Raw genomic sequence first — 21208 nt, forward strand, 5'->3', positions numbered from 1 at the left:
ATAAATATTTTTCTTTTTTTTAATTAAGTTTTCATTATTTTTCTAAGCTGCAATTTATTTATTTCTTTTTTTTATTCTCTAAATCTACAATTTTGTTGGTTTTACTTTATGTACAAAAGGGGAGCACAAAGGATTCTTTTCAAGGGACAGTGCGAAGGTGTCAAGTAGAGGGAGGCGATCCCGAGCCGCTCAGCGTGGTTTCGTCGGACGCCAGCGTCGGAGATCGTCCAATTTGAAGTGAGGAGGAAGGGAAGAAGGGAGAACCCGGAGAAGGGTAAAAGAATAAGCCCAGTTTCATGCTTGCACGATTGAAACACACGCAATACCGAATCTTTGATACACACATTGACTTTCAGAGATTATGATTTTTCCGTCCATTTGCAGTGCTCAATCAATGGGGAAGGCAGCTTTAGTTCGAGCAATACCTTCTGAAGATGCCTTGCGCCCTCCCTGGTCATCATTAGGGATGACGGATAGAGAAGAACGGAGAGGGACGTCTTGGAGGAGCTAGGGTTGTATCTCATGAGGACAGCTCCTTTTGCGTTTACCCTGAAGGATTTTTAACCATGATACCACGCCAGAACAAAGAGCGAAGGTCATCTATTCTGTATGTATCTTCGTACCTTCTATGCTTTCTTGGGTTTGATTTCAATATTCCTTTCCATTTCATTCGTCAATTCGTATCTTTTATATATTCGATGTGATGCTGCATTGGGAGGAAATCTAGTTTCTAATTCAGTAGTTCAAACGCTTGACAAGTTTACTTTGTGGGTTTGGACACATAATTATGATATAGAAAGGCCTCGAGAGACAACCATTCGAGACTTGGGAAGATGGCATGCTTAACCATTTAAATTTGTGCCTAAATTTCAATTGTTGACTGTCATATAAAGATCCCTACATATGTAACGTCGAGCAAAATTTTTCATTAACGTATTTGCATTATCTTAGTTGAACCAATTTCAAGCATTAGGGTGCATTTAGTAATGATCTTATGCCTCGGGTATAACATTTTGGTCACCAATTTACTGTACATATGTTGATGGAAAACATTGATGATATAATTGGGAAACTTTCATGACCTTGCTTGATTGGATAATAGGCTAATTAACTTATTTGCCTGAATCATTGATCCAAAATGATTATATATAAAATAATTAAATCCAAATTAATAGTAATACATCAATCAAACTTTTATGGCCCAGTTCAATTCTTCTCCCACTTCCGATATGAGTTACAATCTCCTCACTCCTCAAGCCTCCCTCACCATATCCAGATTGATGGGATAGCCTCCCTCATTAATCAAACATTAATTTTCATGATCCAGATTGATGGGATAGCTGCCTTATTAACTTACTGAGGCTGAACCAGTGATCCAAAGTTCTTAAATCTAAATTAATAATAGTACATCCAACAAACTCTTAAACTCAATTAAATTCTTTTCTCACTTCCAACGTGAGAGTAAAATAATTAGAGGTGTTACATAAACTATCTTAGAATATTTGTGATGAGCACATGATTTATGTATATGGATGGAAATCGTTAAGGACCTGCAGTTTCGTAATAAAGTTTGACGAAGGAATTCTGAGGCCTCCATTGAGGATGATCCATATGTTGCTTATTGTACATATATATAAAATTATGTACTAAAGCCAGTGAAGTTTGCAAAAGTTTTGCAGGTAGTTGTGTCTCAAAAAGAAAAAAGAAAAAACATTAAATGATTAATAATTGGCTATGCCACTGAAGAAAATCTTGCTAGATGTAATTGGAACTCTTTCCATGGGCATAGCTTTTGTGGTTTCTACCAGTGTTCAACTAAAACTTGCAACCATTTGTTTCTACTGTGTTACCCCATTGTGTTATGGTGCAAGTTTGCAAAGTACTTGGGGCATCTCTTCCCTTCTATATGACATATATATTTGGTTCTATAATAGTATAATTGGATCTTTACAAATATTCCAAAGAAGTATTGGAACCTTGGGATGAAGTTTGTTTTTTGTCTATTGGCCTCCTTGGTTGCTGCAGAATTTTGTTGTCTTTTAAAGGCACTTTGATTGATCCAAACCCCCCATGGGACTTACTGGTACTTGCACTTGAAAGTCCTCATTGGATCAGTCAAAGTGCCTTTAAAAGACAACAAAATTCTGCAGTACTTGAAAGTCCCCATTGGTAGAATATAGCTCCCATATACTGATGATCAATGCTTTTGTCCGATGCAAAATTTGGTACATACATAGAAGACATCTCTGTGGTACCATGACATTCACTTTTTGAATCCATAGTCATTTTTGTCATCGTGTTACTCACCGAAACGAAGCTCCCAGCACCTCTTGATCATCCCCCTGGATGATCAAGTTCCTCGCGAGATTTCTCTTGTGTGTGTTGCGTTGCCTTAAACTATCCACCATGATCTGCTACACCATGTCGCCTCTTGGTGATATCTCCATTGCACTCCAATCTTTATGTGATGAACTTGGACTGTGATATCTCATTGTGTGGCCTTTGTCGTCATATCGTAGGGCCTTTGTCATCTCCAATTGTGTTTGCTCGTTTGACAATTGATCTTTGTCCACCCACACTTTGGTCGCTTACGGATGAAGTGCAGCTTTGGGACACTTCATTGCCCAGTAGCTCTTGTAGTCCGATGATTTCACTGAAGTTGGAGGCATCTGCCCCTAGCACAATGTAAAATACAAATATGGACTTTGTAAGCTCTACATATTCACACGACAATAAGTCCAAGACATTCTACCGCGGGCCAAAAGTCTCCACAAGTGCCTATATGACATTGTTGTGCAATAATATAGTAAACCAGCCCTAGATAATACCCAAAGGCCCATCCAACCATGTGCCACCTGAGTAGCTTTAGGGTATTGAGATGATTGACATTTTGCACTGCTCTAACCCAAAATGGTTGACTGGAATTGGATAGCCTATTTTTGGATAGTTTTGCCTTTACGCGACGGTCGTGCACAACTTGCAAAACTGAAGTATACGGATATACAAAAACATTACATCGAATACCTTATGTACAAACTTATCCATGACAGACTAGTCCAAGCCCATTATAGGCCAAAATTGGTTTGTATTACACTTGAGCCGCCCAAACTTGGGTTGGTCCGCTTGCTGGTTGGTCGTTAAACCCATAAATACTGACCGTACTGTATTGAAACAGGGGAAATTGCATTCCTTGGTTTCTCATGTCAAAGAGAGTCCTTTTCTTGTGTTAACATTGCTCAATGCTCAGCTAGCTTGGTGAGTTGGATCCATTAATATCTTAATAGTTGCAACGGGTGAGTTTTGAGCTATTCATATGACAGATATATATCCTATGATTTTTTTGTCTGATATGATCCATTTATTTTATAATTAATGTGCAACAATTATAATGATCCCTCGGTCTTATCTTGGATGGGAGAAGGCATGTACTTATTGTTTTAGTGGAGAAAAACAGTACTGTTGATTTGAGTCTATGGTTCTACTATGTTACAATCAAATGACAAATGCCCCTAATGATATAAAGAATTTTAGATTGCTATTATTTATTAAGAGAAAATAATGAGAAATAAAGGACAGACTATTACTAGCAAAGATTTTAATTTCGAATAATACCGTCCATACCGGGCGGTACGTACCGGTGTGCTAGCAAACTGATGCGCAGATCGCCCATTACCGGGCGGTACCGTCGATTGGGGCTGCTTCCGCCCCGTTACCACCCTAAATCAGTTGGTGACGATTGATTTTGACTGTCGCCGCCCGCTATCGGGTGGTATTAGCTGAGGGAGAGCCGAGGGAGAAGAAAGAAGAGGGAGAAGAAAAGGGAGAACCTAGAGATCCGACGCTGCTCTCCCTCGATGATCCTGATCCGTCGTCGACCTCCCTCGCCGGACACCGCAGATGAGATGTCGCCTCCTCCTCGTTTGAGGCGACGAGGCCTTGGCGTCATCGACGACTTCTCGTCATTCGCGCAAGGAGTATAAGCCTCGGCGATATCGCGGGGAGAAGAAACAGAGCATCGTCGAGGCAACGTTTCTTCTTCCCACGCGAGCAGAAGAAACGAGGCGGCGACGTGCCTTATCGCCCTTTTTTGCACGAGGAGAAGGAAACCTCAGTTTCTTCTCCCCACACGGGTAGAGAAAGGAGGTGATGTTGCCTTTTTTTTTTAACTTATATATATATATATATATATATACTGAGCGGTACACCTTGGTGTACCACTCTGTACCGTACTGTACCGAGCTATGCTCAAAACTCTGGTATGGTACGAAATTATGATCCTTGATTACTAACACCCCAACATTGTACAAATTAACAATGTCCTTTCCTTGTATAAGAGTTCATTCTTTTCTTTTCGTTCCATAAAATTTAGTAATTCTGATTCTATCATTCCTGGAAATTCAGATACTTTATGCTGAATCCAAAAACTAAAACAAATAATACGATCCCTGCAACATGAACAGACACAACGAGTAATAGATATTTATCCTGTATTTATCACTGTAATTTAACTTTAATCAAGAGAAAATAAGGAGAAACAGAGAGCGACTATTACTAGCATCCCAATATTTACAAATTAATGATGCCCTTTCCTTGTATAAAAGTTCTTTCTTGTATTTGGGTTGCATGAATAATCATGACTCTTATCCTATCGTTTCTGGAAATTCAGATTCTTGATGCTGAATCCAAAGACGAAAAGAAATAATATGATAACTGCAACATGAAGAGACACAATGAGTGATAGATATTTATCCTGTAGACCAAAATATTCCTTAAGGAACTCCTTCACAGTCTCATCTGATCTCCCAGCAACATGCAAAAGATCAACATTGTCTCCTAATTGTGAAACCATCAAACCATAAACAGTCCATGCAGCAGGATCGACCCAATAATACCATCTCCACCAACTTGGTATCATCTGCACAAACCCAATGAGTCAGGATAACATATAAAAGTGAAGAAGTTCAGATTTAGAATGTTAGATACCTTTCGGGGAATGAAGAAACCTGAGAAGATATTCCATAAGACAAAGAGGAAAAACGAAAGAGCAGCTGCTATTTCTTGGTTAGGTGTTATTGCCACTGTCATCATCCCGAAGAGTGCATAGTAGATATAGCTTAAGAACATGAAGAACATGAACCAGAAGAACTTTGCTACTACAAATTGGAATCCCATCATTGGGTAAACTATTATCGAGAAAATAAGCACCTGGACTATGATATAAGGAATTTCAATGGCCACCTGTAAATAAGAAATTAGTGGTTACATATGAAGAGTTAATTAGTTTAGGGACCATTAAAGCTATTCACATTTTCTGAACCAAAAGATACTGTTACAGCATGTCAGGTGCCAGACACCATCAGCATAAATGAAGCTTTCAAATAGAAATAATATTCACATATTTATGGTGAACCTAACAATTTCTCTTAAGCCTACGAGCTATTCTTTTTAGCATATTTGGTAATAGAAGCACTGTAATATCACTAAGATTTATGATATCATGATTGTGTCAATTAACATCATCTAGTTACTTAACAGTTACCATCTTGTTGTTATGGGATAGTGACAACTGAGAACAACAAATATGAATCACATCCAGAAAGATATATCTTGATCTTGAGATGATGCTGTTCATAGAATCTAAAGGTGTCATGGGTATCAATATTTTAATATGTCCTTGTGTAATATCAAATTGATAGTCTTGTTGATCAATCATATTTGATAGGATTAGTTCATACAGATCTAGCAAGCCCCATAGATTGTCAGTGACAGGTTCTTTCAAATTCAACAAACGTATACAATATGTACCTTACCAACATGCCTTGTCATGATATCCTCCCCTACACTTAGTAGAATCTGGTTGCTCGAGTTATCATATTTGGTAGTGGTGTTTTAGTTCTGACATCTATGGCCTTACTGGCACATAAACCATATTGATGTTTGTCTTAACAGGCACACACTATGGAAAAAGACTTACTATGTATACAAAATGATGTTTATGTGTAAACATTTATTTTTCTTTGATGAATTTATCATAATTTTTTTTTAACTATGATTCTTACAAATAATTTACTTATTTGTTTCTGTTTTTACTATGTTAAAATTTTTTGTAGATGTTCATAAAATTTCATACGTTTTTCTCTTTCTCATCTTGAGGGAGGAGTGTTTTTCAGCATGCTAGCATCTAGTCTTTTAACAAATTATCTCTTTCATGCTCATGTGCAACAAATTATTTCCAACAAGACAAATTATATATGGCAAGGTTTTATGGTACCAAAATACAGAATGGTGTGCTGACCTGTACCACCTAGTATTGTTGAAAAAATAATAAAAAAATGAATGGTATGTACCAAGGTTCGCCGTACCGTATCGTACCGGCGTTTCGACCTGGGTTTGGTACGGTATGGTACTGGTGCACCGAGCGGTGCACAAGGGCATACCGAGCGGTACACCCTGGTGTACCGAACAATTTTATATTTTTTTTTTCATACTGTAGCAGTGCTACAATATAATACTGTAGCACTGTAGTGGTACCAGACAGTTCGCGTACCGGTAACCTGTCGGACCGGTACATACCGCCCGGTATGGGCGGTATGTTTCGGTATGGCAGACCTTGGTATGCACTATGCCAAGCAATACAGTACTGGATGATTCATTATTTGTTGTTGATTGGACCAATATGTGCTGTTTAAACTTTAAATTCTGTCCATTTTTGACATGATTCACAAGTTGGGGTTCTCAATCCTTATTTGGTCCTTCAATGAATTAGTTCCTTAATGCATTTCTTCTTTATAACTTTGTTGTCCCTTTGGTTAGTTGGATCAACTTCAAGCCTCATATATATTTTTTCTTTCATGTTTACCTACATAGAGTTCAAAAAGAATTGCTGTGATTTTATTTTTCATGATTCGAGGAAGCTACTGGTTAATAAATTGTATAAAGTGGAACTAAAAAAATTGGCCGAAATTATTCTAAGACACTACAGCAGTAGCCCAACCTAGACCTTTCTTTTCTTGTAATGTGGGTTTTGTGAATCTGGCCTCGCTTGTTGATAAGTCACTATTTTATTGGTTTTAATACATGGTCTTTTCTGTTGGATTTGTCTCATAGACTTTAGGAAAGTGTTTCTAAGATCAAGGAAAATCAATTCAATGGGTTCTTCCAAGTTTTAACCAAGTCTTGCCATGCCCGTCTTTTGCCATGTCCTCTACACATGGATAACATATTTGTAGTTCTCTGTTTGAGCTAAGTTTCTGAGTCACAATATTACCTAGTTTAAAGATGGAAAACATGCAGAAACATGATTGACTTATAAAAGATTTACTAGAAAATTATTATAATTTTCTTGGCAGCAAATTAACTTGTCACATTATAGTTCTTCATATAAAATGCACATGACGAAATGAGAGTACCTGAGCAATGGCATAGGTCATAGAAGAATACATCCCGGATGCCCTTTCACGATAAAATGTTGTTCTCTCCATTTCCACAACAGGTTGTAATATACTGGCATTTGCAAAGCCTATAAACAGTGCTGAACCATATATAGCTCCTTGAATGTTGAAAATATCTTGTTCGGTCCTTCTGTTATTTGATTATAGAAATTCAGTAAACTTATCACTTAAAAGAGGATAAAAATGAGTTTTATTGCTTACATCTTGGTAGCAATTCTGAAGAAGACTATGCCAAATAGGACTGATACTGTAATTGTGATGATGAAACGAACTATGTTGTGCTCTGGATTTTTCCAGTAAGACTTGTGCTGTTTCCATAGGCAGCAGATGCACAATGACCAAAAGCTTTTTGCATATTTGGATGGGAAGTGTAGATCTTTTTCATTCGTTTTTCTTCTGCTCAGCTCATCAACCAATTTCATGTTCTCTCTGAAGAGGAAATAAAACTAATCTAAATGCTGGTCAATAATTTTCTATGTAGTAATAATATGAGCTTACATGTACAAAGATGACTTGCTAAAGATGATTCCATAGTCTATGCCAAGCTTATATTCCATGGCTGGAGAAGTGACATCCAACATCCACGTGGCAGGATTTTGACCATCTCTGATATGTGGCACTCCTGGAATATCCTGGAAAAACATTTGTAGATGTTGGTTAAACAAACTTCTTACAAATTCAGAATTTTGTACATACTGATTGTTTCTTACTTCGAAGTATTGTATCATGTTTCGCGATAAACTGCCTAAAGGTCCTCCATATATTAACTGCCCTCCTTGTTTCATTAGGACTAACTGCAACAGATAACAATAATTGTAGCAAAATGTTAAACTTCCAAGGTTGGTAATCTCTGAAAATTACAAGTAGATCAGATTGTTTTGCTACATGTCTGAGCAAGTATTAGAAGGCACTATATTCTTTATATGGTATATGAGGTTCATGTTTCACCGTTGCTTTCCTTTCATTGAAGGACTTTGTCAATTAGAACCCTTTACATATAAAAAAGCACTCCACATGAGTGACTTCCAAGTATAACAATTATCTTGTGCTTGTCTGATATTTCCTTTAAATTGACATTTTAAGGCCTTTATCCTAATTAACAGCTTTACTTTCATCTGGGGTGCAACTTGCTATTTGCTCAAGCTATCAGGTTCCTTTCATTTTCCCTCTCCATTGCAGAAAATTATTTTATTACAACTTTTATCGCTGGCCCCCCACCAAAGAAATCTCTGAATTTGATAATCTCTTGTGGGTCACTTAGTGTCAAGATTGATCTCTATTTCTACAACATGAATCACTGTTACAAAAATTGTTCAAAGTGTTATTCTTTATCCTTAGTATATCTTGTAGTCCATTGAAGTAAGCTATAAGCAGTAAACTTTTTGACACATTTGTAGCTTAAGTGTTACTACCTGTTGCTTTACCCATGATTCACGCACAATTTGCACATTTGTTAGTATGCAACGACAGCAGAAGCAAGCAGTTAAATCTGGATCCAGTACTAGTTTTTGGCAACTGGTCAAGAATGGTGAGGTGCCAATATACCAACCTATACTATCTGGTATCATAGGGAAGAATAATAAAAAATTTATCGACTTCAATGGTCTAGTTCCCGTCCTTGATTAGACTGGTAATTACTGGTCGGTACGTACCAGTCCGACTAATATTTGATTCCTTAAGCAGAAATTATTAATAAAAAAGTTAATGTGAATATGATGCTTAATGGAAATTTTAGTTATTCTGGAAATTGCCTTGTAGTCCTCTTAAATAAGAGACAAATATTGCTAGGCAAAAACATTCATATAACATGTGCTGATAACCATTCCCTATATTTTCCCTAATGCTATAGGCAAGTGTGCAAAGATGCTGATACATAATTTAAAATTGAATTTCTAGATTTATTAGTAATAAAAAATGTGCAATTGCTGAGAAAACTAAAACACAAATCTACTCTTATGAATGTAGAAGGAATGATTGAAAACCATGATCGTACAAGTCTAATCTTAGGTTCGAAGCATTCATGAATTATGATGCTCCATAACAAGCATTGCATCAGATATGAGCAATGTGTATATTCTACATGCAGGTGTTCACATGATTTTTCACAAACCCTTGTATACTTCTAGATGTAAATATTTATCCCTATATTCTCAGGTGTTTCGAAAAATTATCAGGTTTCTTTTGCTTCTCCGAACATTATTCTTTGTCACAAGAGAAAGAGTAATGATATCCTTATTTCTTGTGCTGCTGTCATTTTGCTTTGCCTTTTATTTTTTCAAATTTCATATTTCAAATGGAAAGAATATGCTTTAATGTGAGTAGTATTAGTTATATTTATATATGTTGCATTTGCTGCAACTTTCAAGTTTCAGAATCCATTCTTGATCACACATGTCATAAGACTTGGCCTCTGAACCCTAGTATCTATATTTTATTTTGCCAAATTCTTTTATTCTGGTTGGTTTCTAGTCTGGATGTGCAATCAGCACCTGCATGCCAATACTAGGTACTAGGGCATGAGAAGCTGAAAGAAGTAAATAAGGTAAGAAAGAGAAAAAGAAATAACAAAATATTTTCGTGGCCATCCAAACATGATATTTCTTCTTTAGTTGTTGTGTTGGGGAATGGGATTACCTGATCTTTCTACTTTTGCTTATGTCACATGTGTGATGTGTCATATTCTCTTTAATTATGAGAGACTGTAATAGGCTAATAGCCATCAATCATCAAATTACCTCATCAAAAGCTTCAAACATCTCAATACTTGGTTGATGGATTGTGCACACTATTGTACGCCCGGTATCTGCTGTTTTTCTGACTGTTCTCATGACAATTGCTGCAGCCCGAGCATCTAAACCTGTTGTGGGTTCATCCATGAATATGATAGAAGGGCTTGAAACCAACTCCACTGCTATCGTCAGACGTTTCCGTTGTTCTGCTGTAAGTCCCTTTATTCCTGGCAAACCTACCATTGCATCTTTCAATGACTTGAGCTCAACCAGTTCCATTACCTCATTTATGAAAATCTGAAAAAGCAAGGAAAAAATATAATATATAAGTTTTATCTATTTTAAAACCAAAAGAAAAGTATAACTAGATGCACTAATAATACACGATGACAAGTCCATGCACACATTGTATGCAAATATCTTATTATGTTTATCATATGCCACCACTTTATGCGATAAATGTGTAGCATATCTTGGTTTTGGAGCAACATACACTTATTGTGTGCCCATCGACTTGGGATGGCAGACGAAGCCATGCTGAGTACCATAGAGATTCAAAAACTGTTAGACAAGGAGAATGATTATCTACTTGTTCACAGTATCCTGAAACCCTAGCAAAGGTCTCCTGCTTTTTAGGGTATCCAGATATGTTGATGCTTCCTTCGATATGCCCAACTGTTTTTCTTCCTGCCAAAACATCTAGTAATGTTGTCTTCCCAGCACCTGTGACCCCCATGAGTGCAGTTAGTACTCCAGGTCTGAAAGCTCCAGAAACACCCTTTAACAACTGGAGTCTCTTCTCCTTGATTCCAAATTTCTTCAATTGCTAATTAGTGATAATTGAGTGATAAGTTAGAATGATGAAAATAAATCTGACATTGTACAAATTTCTTGAGATAGAGTATTGGTGTTATTGGAAAGACAAGAATTCTATAGTTTACCTTAGGTACGTCAACATAATAACTAATATTGCTGAATGCAATTGTCAGAGGCTGGAATGGTAGAGACATCCTTCTTTGGGATGCTGCTGAAGTTGCTTGGTCATCAGCTTTGTTGATCTTCTTAAAATCCTTAGGCCACATTTTCATGTTGGCACGCCTTTTTTTGGGAGCTGCATTTTTATGGAAAACCCAACTTAAAAATCTTTTGACAGATATTTAGAGTTTCTCCTAGCTGGATTGAGGCTTAAATCCTACTGATTGAAAATCAATGATGGAGGCTCCAAATTAAAGATCAATTCTCTGTGACATGATTTACAGATTTTTAAAAAGCCTAGAAACCAAGACTTTTGCAATTTAAAAATCTTCTGGATGTTTATCGAGCCAAGATTAAATCAGTGGTTTAAAATTTATTTATGTACTGAAATATATTTCAGGCCAATTTAGATGAGGATTCAGACCAGTGATGTTGATCCAAAATGTTCTGAGATGCACACATACTATAGTCTAATGACTTTAGTACCTCTGGTTTTTTACTCTCATTAACATAATTTTAGGTCATTAGATTGGCTTACTGTTTGTGTCTAATTGATATATAGGATTGAAGACATGAATTTTTTTTGTGTCTCATTAACATATTACTGTTGATCCAAATGTTCTTAGTCTTATAAATATTGGATATCATGTTCATTAGAGTTGATCTTCTAGTTTGGAGCTCTCAATTTTAATTTTGATTCAGAAGGATGAAGTCTGGATGCTAGCTTAACTTTATGTAGAAACACATACATAACAAACATATATACACTTGAAGATGAAGCTATGGAAATTATATAGACCTTTGAGGTACTCAAGCGCGAAGATGCCGAAAATGTTGAAGACCAGTGCAAATATAAGCAATATTGCCACAGAGTACCAGTACCAGTGTGATTCTGTTAACATCCCTCTCGATTTAAGGATGGTTTTCCCAACTGTATCATTAGTGCTTTCTCCATCCTCGGAATTCTGTTAAGATTAGAATAGATATAATGAGTGCTCTCACTGATCTAGGAGGGATTATATTGAACATTATTAAGCAAATCTAACTTCTGAGTAGAAACTATCCAGCTTACAATTCAAGATTTTATTTGATTTTGGAATTAACATAAGCTAAAATGTTTATGATAATTGTTTGGTAACAGTATAACATGGATATTTCAGATCTTCACATGTTTATTGAAGTTTAGTAGAATTCACATTTAAACTTCCACAAAGTCTTTTTAGTGACAAAATAGTGCATCAAAGGGCTACAATCAATCTATTGCATCACTCTTATGTCCATATTCTCCATGTTCACTACTTCTTAGTATGTTTGCATTAGGTCAGAGTAATGATTATTTACATTCCACTACATGGAGAAGTTGGAGCTTACCATACTCCACCTTTCATCAAGAAATTCATTGATTGCTACTGCATTCTGACCATATGTTACAGGAGAGAACCAATAACCCCAAATTAACCATGACTGTATGCTATCTGATCAGGCATAGGAAACAAATAGTTAATGATTAGATTGAGATAGACAAAGAAACTTGCACTTTTAAGGAGAAAAAGAAAAAGAACTAAACTATCTACCTTTTGATATGACAAATCCCCCAAGTATATAGATTGCTATTAGAGAGGCAGTTCCAATTGTATTTGCCATAAGTTGTGTTCTCCCAATAATAGCTATAAAACGGAAGAGTGCCATTGACATCTGATGCACACAGAACAAAGCCAAGAACTGCTGGAGGAATCTACCATGAAAACAGATGTATGAATATACAAATGGCATCTAATGTCTTTATATCCATTGTATTCAGAGGAAAGAGGGTAAACTATTCTCCTACCTAACTGCTGATGGTGCAAAGCCAATCATGTAGTATGTTAAACTTGTCCACAGACCTGTTTCAATGAATGACATTGGGATACTAAGGATTGTAATAGATAAAAGGAGTGCCCATCCTGGTAAAATTAATACTTTCCTCTGCTTGTAGTAGATAGGAAGTCTTTTTACCATTATTGCCAACTCTGTCATGCCGTTAAACTTCACTATAACTACTGCAGCAAAAATGGCTCCCATATAACGGCTCCCATCGTCAATTGTCTGATGTTTCATTTTTGATCGAAAGAAAACTGTCATAATCACAATAGCCAAGAGTACTATTTGTATGGCCTTGAATATGTGAACTGGGGAGTTCCTCTTCATCAATAACTTCTCCCTTGAGAAGCAGACCTTGAATACATCCCACTTTGGGATGCTATATCTTTCTTTTATTCCGATCATCTGATCACTCTTTTTACTGCTGTATCGCATGTGCAAGTCTTTCTGAAGAAGCTGGCCATAATGGGAAGAGCCAAAGGAATCTGAGAACTTCTGCACGGGTACGTACTGGTATGTGCTTCTGTTATTCACCCAATATTGTTCTTGATCCATCTTCGATGTTACCTACATTAGTCCGTACCAAGAAACCAATCCATTAGAAAATATTCCTGAAACAAAAGGCCTTGCAGGAGCAATGCTTGATTCATTACTGGCTGTAGGATACATATTTACTTGATGTGCTTAAACAAAAATTCCTTTGTCATATGGTTTGTTTTTTCATATTTGGACGCTCACATATAGTGTATGCATTCAGATTCCACAGGATTCTTCAGGTCATATAATCCATGGTCCATACTATCAAACCGTGATATCATCAATTTAGAAGATGGGTACGGCATACAACTTCCAATGCCAAAGGATCTCTAGTGAAAGATGAGTTGGATTTCAACTCTCTTTCAGAAAAAAAAAATCTTTAATGCTCTCTACCTTTTTTTTTAAGAAAGAAATGTTGAGCAGATATATTTCCAAAGAGAAACTAATCTAACAAAAATTCGAAAAAGAAAATTATTAGACACATTTTCAAGATTCAAGGTCACTAAGATGACAGCATAAGGGCAGCCTAGTTCACGATGCAAAAGTGAATACAAAATCTAAAAGGGTCAATGTGTACAACCTTATTTTTGCATACAAATTGGTTGTTTCTGTAACTTGGATGTTGGTTACTTAGGTGGTAAAGGACCAACCTTGTCGTGGCACCAAGGAGCAAGATCGTGTGAAGTCGGAAAAAAAAAGGGGATCTTGAACCAAACAACATGACCGTGTTAAATTACCTAGATCTTGCAAAATTCATCATTTCACAATTTTATAATTTAAAAACATGAGGACTATTCTTTTTTTTTGTTCCAATATATTGGATCTATTGTGAGAATTCATTTTTAAATTTGAATATGACTAATTTTACCCAATCATTTTTAAACATGATTGGGTCCTTGGCCAGCCTGATTCAACTATTGATTGGAAATTTGAATAACTGGATTAGAAGAACTGGCTAGTCCAAACTGAACCAGTAGATTTTAAATGGCCCAAATATGACCTAGAACTCTTTATCTTACTTGTCTAGGGTAGTTTTAACTATTTAACTATCATTGGCTCCGGTAGTTTGACCTAGTTCAACTATCATTGGCTACGGTAGTTTAACTATTTAATTGGATTGACCCAGCACTCTTTAACTATCATTGGCTAGGGTAGTTTTATCCTATAGAGGAAAGGAGAAATTAAATATAAGAGGACCTCGAAACCTTGAAATCAAGTCTTAAGTTGCTATTATTCATTTAAAATTACTAACTTGATGTCTGAAGCTCTGTTATGTATTCATTAAACATGTAACATGACTAATTTTACCCACTGGTCCGACCAATGAGGTACCTAGTGACTAGAGGTCTGATCGGATTGCTACTCAACTGATTTTAACAACATTAATTAGCCATTAGAAGTAAGTCCTTGAAGCTTGGTGCATTCAATGAGCATGTTGCTTACTATTAGGTACTTAATTATGAAGTACAAATTCCGATGTAGATATAGCTTTCTGTTGTAAGATTATATATGGATATGCTATCTGCTTGGACAATTCTTGCCAACATAATGGTCCTGAATGATGCACCTAAAGCATTAATGCAAGAATAACAAATTGTCAATATTGTTCTGCAAATCTTAGCATACTCAGAACGAGGTTGGTGTTTCTGTTAAAAAGAAAAATGACCTATATGTTCCTTGCTTTCTTTATTTTTTCTGAAAATGTGTTCTCTATTGAGAAATAAGAATTCCTTGTCGCTTGGTTTTCTGGTACTTATATCTTGACTCTTTTTTAAGTTCCTAATGGTCCAGTTTGAAAATCTACAAAACAATTGTTTAACTATCCAGGAGACAAGTGATCAGGAACCTGTTAACTTTAAGGAACAACTGGTAGTTGGTACCTCTTGAAGGAAGTTGGCGACGTTCTTCCTATCAGGACATTTGAAGCCCATCGACTCAAAAAATTCAAGAACATGTTGCCGTGGTCCTTGGTAAGCAATTCGCCCCTCACATAAGAGGATTATGTCATCAAACAGGTTAAATGCCTCTCGAGTAGGTTGAAGTAAAGATATAACCATGGTGAGATCCAAAACATGCGTCAACTGCTGCAAATACTTGAGAATCTGAAATGTAGTGGAGCTATCAAGCCCAGTTGAAATGTCATCCATGAAAAAACATTGTGCTGGTGCCGCTAGCATTTCTCCTGCAAGACAAAGTATGTGGGTACCATTTTTTAGTCCATTGGTTCATCCACAATAGTTTTATGCTAGCTAATCGAGAGTTGCTTTGTCTAAGAGCATGTTACCAAGGGGAGGGATACAAGATCAACCATGTGTTTCCTACCTATGGTGACTCTTTTCTTTTGTCCTCCGGATATTCCCCTTCTCATTTCATCACCTATTAGTGTGTCGGCGCACTCATCCAAGCCAGTTATCTGAAAGGTTAAATCATGACTAATGTGAGCAGAATTGTTGCGGATAAGAACACTTGCAGTTCAATATCTTTATTGCTACATTTGTTTGTAGAAAAGAAGTTTCTCTTATCATTTCAATTAGCTACTGGCATGCAAATAATGCTGATAATTCTATCCCAATGCAGGAGGCTGACGCCGATGCAAATTTTGGAGAAAATCAAAATACGCTGTGATACACACAGGATTATGCAAGTGTGTCAACATCAGTGATTGTTGTGTCACTAGAATTTGTATTCTGTCTTGTGATAGCAGATATCTATCGAAAAGAACAGATTCCAACTTTCATGTTGGACAAATCCTAGCTATCAGTTATCGTCATGTTGCCGATATGGTATCATCAACTTTGAACCTTAAAAGAGTCAAAGTTCATTGTTGAATGTCTTGGTTATTGTAGTATCTTTAAATCACTCTGTAAATTAAAATATGACATTCTACACTTTGTTTATACAGCATGGCTTTGTGCTACTTCAACATCCAAAAATCTGTATCTGAGTATTTGATTTTGACTATTTAGGCACATACCTTGAGAATATAGTTGACCACAAAGTCCCCTTCATCTTCTCTCGTGTGATCTTTCCCCTGCACGATTCATTTATGAGAGAAATCAGCGCTACGAATTCATTTCGATGTGTCAAGAAATCAAATCACTACCTCAGCAATCGAGTCAACCCCTTCGTTCTTTCCTGCGCCCATCTCTTGCGAGGCCATCAGGTGATGAGAATATCCTAACACAGCGATTGCAAATTCCTATTTAAAATCCGCCATTTCTTGTTCTTGTTTTGCAGGTGATTCATGTTGTATTATAAATTTATCATTATGATTAATCGTACGGATAATATAATTAGGATCACCAGATTGATTTCCGGCATTTAGCATTCGTCGAGCGAACTCAATCGTCTCCTTCACAGTCATCTCGGCGTGGTGGAGGTCGCGTTGACCAACATACGCACACATCCTCTGCAGGATGCCACGATCCATCTTCTCGTCATTGTACGTGACTTTTCCTGCAAACTATTCGAGTGAAAAGATATAATTAATGTAAAAAAAAAACAAATTACAATATTTTTAGGAGCTTTAAGGCAAAGATTAATGAATGATTGCTTACATTTAAGCTCGAATCTAATTTTCCCGATAAGGCTTTCAAAAACGTTGACTTTCCAGACTCCGGGGGTCCAAGCACAAGTGTCATCCTGAAATCAAAATATTATCATCATATAATATATATATATTCTATTTTTATTGTTTTTTCTCTCTTTGTATTCAAAGAGGAAGAGAGATGAAATAATAATAATTAGTTTAACCTATGCAGCTCATAATTTTATGGAAGAACAAGACAATATTATTAGCATAATTTTCGACAAGTAATTCGGAATGGAATGAAAACCAATATCCACCCCCCATAAATATAATTTAAAAATATATTATTATTATCATAATTTATTCATATCTTAGAATTTGCCACTCTTTTATTATTTAATATAATGGACAAGTTTCTAAGTAATCGTTATCATATATGCCAAATCATATCCCCTCTCTAATTAATATTTATAATTATTATCTTAAACTGGCATCGATTCGCGATTCAGAAGTTAAGCTGTCTAATTAATTTCCTCAACTAGAAAATCTTTCTAATTAGTGTTTGTGATTAATGATTCAAAATACCAAATCATATCAATGGTTAAGTATCACTAATAGGCATAGTAAGTAAAAAGGGGGAAGAAAAACAACCAATTTACTTAGCAATATGTTAACTAAAAAATTTCAAGGGCTTTATAAATTTTTTGAAATGAAAACCACATCCTCTATTTTTTGAATATTTTAGATGTACAAACTCAAGTAGAAACTTGTTAAGGTCACACCACTTTTCCCTCTAAAAATCTAATTATTATTCATATATTGTGTGTGCATCAACAAAGTAAATAGCTGAAATTTTGGTTCACTACCACTAACAAAAATACTAAAAATTGAATTTCTAAAATACTTTAATTAGGTTTTTTTTTCTTTTTTTTGCTAGCATGCTTCGAGAAATTTTTTTTTTTTTGAAGGATTACAAACACAAAGCTGAGAGGATTGATTATACTTTTAATTAGACTTGATCTCCAAATTGAAACACAACAAATGAGCAATGCAGTGGTAGCTTGTAAGTACCTGGAAGGCCTTATTATTCCTCTCAAATCATCAAGGATTTTGACAGGTTTCTTTTGAGCAGGATACAGTTTCATCCATCCCATCACCTCCTGTTCAAATCATGAGAACAACAGTCCACATCTGTGTTTGCATCCAAAAATATATCTACATGCAGTCTTAGTTTGCCAAAGAGCAAACTGTATGAAAGTATCAGAGAATTTAATGCAAGGATAAGCTGCAAATTTCTCTCTCATATCTATCTCTCTCTTTTTTTTGTTTCTTCATCCAATATAGCCAGCCAGCAGCTTTCTTTTTCCTTGATTGCGAGACATGTTAAATGAGTGCCAAAAGGGTCAAACTTGGGAATTAAGAAGAATGGAGACACCCATATTATATATATTATACAGTGGTCATCCTTATGGTAGTACAGAAATGATGCTTGGAATGACATTGTTTTCTTGCATGTGATTCTTCTTTTATGTGCCACAACTCCATATATGGTCAACACTTAATTTGATGGCATGAGAGGAGATGGTGTTGCATCCAATAGGAACACCTCATTTCTAATGATTCCAATCAAACACTACATACTTAGATCTTATAGTACAAAAGAAGCTCATCAATAGCTTTTGAGAAAAATAATACTATGTGTATGCACTTAATCTTAATGCTAGAAAAGTATAGGATGGTTATAGTTGGAAACTTGTCATTAAAATGTTGTTTAGATCATTCTCTAGATATAGAATTCAAGCTTCTGCAAATATGCTTACTTTCATAAGATTATCTCTCTATTTGCCAGAAAAAAAACACATAAAGTAGAGAGGGGAATCATTGAAAACCAAAGAAGAAGAAGAAGAAGAAGAAGAAGAGGATATATAGAGGCTTGATAGTTTATTGGATTCCAACCCAAGACAAAGACTCCAATCAAATTAGAAACAAAAAAAAATTTAAATCCTCATGTCCATTGCAAAAAATAAAATAAAAGAGTTCAAACTTAAATACAATGGTAACTAAACAAAAAGGTAAATTGAACAGTTCACATTAATGCCAAAAAAAAGAAGAAGAAAATTTTACTTATTACCTTTCTTCTTCTTCTTCTTCTTTTTTTTTTAAAGAATAACAGGAAGAAAACCCTCACACTAAGGGATTACCAAACCGAGGAACTTTTCAAGACGAAAAAAATGTGAGAACCAAGATGGGTGTTGATTGAAAGGGTTATCTAAGGTTGCTGAAGATTTCCAGCTTGGAGAACCAAGTGATGGGAAAAGCTTGTGCAAGGTTTCTTGAGCTTACCTCCATCACTTCTCATGGACTTCAAAGGAGGTGATATTATTTGAATCAATTGCCATATAACTTGCATCTCTTTGATAGAGTATATATATATATATAGTGTGTGTGTGTGTGTTGATGAATGAATTTATAAGATCATAAGGTAAGTGTCAGCAGGGAAGGTCTGCAGGTGATAGATCAACTGAGCAACACGAAACTGATCTTTTAGTCCTTTTATAGTGTGCACGGTATTGTCCTGTGTGCACATACATTTATGGAAGTTTATCTCCCACCATAAGAGAAACGTAACACTTTTTGTACGTAATATATATGTGTAGAGAGAGAGAGAGAGAGAGAGAGAGATGGCTTCTTTTGCATGAGCATCGGCCACTTGTTTGAGGTGGCGAAAGCCAGCGATGTTGTAGAGCATGGAGGCCATGCAGTCTACCTGAGCGGTGTTGATGATGGTGTTGGAGAGAGTAGGAAGAACCCTTCTCCGAACATAGACCTCCGTCTCCACCGACACATCCTCGAACCGGACTTCGATCTTGGGGAGCTCCACGCTCAACCTAACCTCACACAGAAAGACACGGATGAAGGATACCCGGAGAGAAGCGGCAGACTTGAATCTGCTCTCGAGCTCTCATCATCATCATCATCTAAATAGGGTTTTGACTCCCAAAGTACCTCGCTCTCCAATCTCGCAGACGCAGGACGAGCTCTTCGTGCTCCTCGCATGTCATTGGAGGACCGTCGGATCCCTCCATCTCTCTCTCTCTCTCTCTCTCTCTCTCTCTCTCTCTCTCTCTCTCTCTCTGAAACAAGCTTCAGGCAAGAAGAAGAGGAAGAAGACGAAGAAAGACTAGTAGTATATATAGCGCACATGTTGGGGCCTTTCAATGGAAGAAATTGACCGATGAGCCTCTCTACGTGATTTGGTGGCCATAGTTTTCGCTAACTCGATCGTGTATATCTGTCTTGTTTATTTTCTCCAGCCATGAAAGAATTCTTTGACACTCTCACGCATCACTTTTTCTTTTTCTTTCGTTTTCTTCTACAAGGAAAATAAATAAAAAAACTAGAAAATCATAAGTTCTTCTCCTTTCAATCAACTCCTTTCGGATTATAGAGCTCGTAGATAAGGGAGAAGGACAAGTGGTGAGTGGAAAATGAACTATCACATCAACAATTAAATCATAGAGATTGATGGGTAAATATCAATAATCTCATGTTGGCTTAAACTAAAAGAATTACGTGTGTATGTATGTATGTCTAAGTTTGAGATGAATATGATGACATCCTTAATTCTTTGATGGATTATGATCGACATAAAACCAAGATATAATGCCTCATCACTCTATAACACAAGCCAAACGTAAAAGTTTGTGTTAGGCATGAATCGATCAACTCAACATAAATGGCGCAAGTGGATTGTTCTGTGTGGGGTGTTGTCGAGTAGCCAAGCCATCATTTTCTTATATCTCACGTGAATCATTATTTCAACTCTCATTGATGATGAGAAGAGAAGGAAACGAAGCATGTGGAATACTTAATACACTATTTAATCTAATTCTCCGATTCCACCAACTCCTTTCCACCTATTGTCTTTTGTCTATTGGATCCTTAGTTATCGATTTCTTTTTGGGTGGTGGTTCTCACATCCATCTGTCTCTGCTCAAGTAAGGTTTCAAGTCTCAATATAAAAAGTATATATTCGGGATAGATTTGGATACCCAAAATTGACGCACAACCCAATTGCTATTAAATTATAATATCAAACTATTTTTTATTATTTATATCCATTAATT

General features: G+C 36.2%; 1 protein-coding gene and 1 long non-coding RNA gene across 3 annotated transcripts; one reads left to right on the forward strand and one right to left on the reverse strand.

Annotated features, from left to right (window-relative positions):
• Positions 1 to 12: 12 nt before the first annotated feature.
• LOC135610646 (uncharacterized) lies at positions 13 to 16475 on the forward strand. 2 transcript variants are annotated; one of them, XR_010486270.1, is made up of 6 exons: positions 13 to 274; positions 385 to 607; positions 10294 to 10391; positions 13458 to 13528; positions 15380 to 15746; positions 15827 to 16122. It is a non-coding gene; the product is annotated as an uncharacterized LOC135610646 (long non-coding RNA). The 2 variants fall into 2 exon arrangements; XR_010486269.1 differs by lacking the exon at positions 15827 to 16122 and adding an exon at positions 16130 to 16475 and having other exon boundaries at positions 26 to 274; positions 15380 to 15522.
• On the reverse strand, positions 4466 to 20216 carry LOC103979018 (ABC transporter G family member 45). The gene is made up of 22 exons (XM_065105420.1): positions 20088 to 20216; positions 19849 to 19969; positions 18153 to 18241; positions 17110 to 17194; positions 16856 to 17015; positions 16656 to 16729; positions 16527 to 16583; positions 15875 to 15965; positions 15433 to 15734; positions 12984 to 13582; positions 12730 to 12890; positions 12527 to 12630; positions 11955 to 12120; positions 11122 to 11291; positions 10674 to 11006; positions 10187 to 10477; positions 8162 to 8245; positions 7950 to 8083; positions 7653 to 7880; positions 7410 to 7581; positions 4984 to 5238; positions 4466 to 4915 (listed from the first exon to the last, which is right to left on the reverse strand). The coding sequence occupies exons 1-22, from the start codon at positions 20165 to 20167 to the stop codon at positions 4646 to 4648; spliced, it is 4026 nt and encodes a 1341-aa protein (XP_064961492.1). The 5' UTR covers positions 20168 to 20216; the 3' UTR covers positions 4466 to 4645.
• Between the last annotated feature and the right edge of the window lie 992 nt (positions 20217 to 21208).

This window comes from Musa acuminata, chromosome BXJ2-4 (assembly GCF_036884655.1).
Source record: "Musa acuminata AAA Group cultivar baxijiao chromosome BXJ2-4, Cavendish_Baxijiao_AAA, whole genome shotgun sequence".
Classification (NCBI taxonomy): domain Eukaryota; kingdom Viridiplantae; phylum Streptophyta; class Magnoliopsida; order Zingiberales; family Musaceae; genus Musa; species Musa acuminata.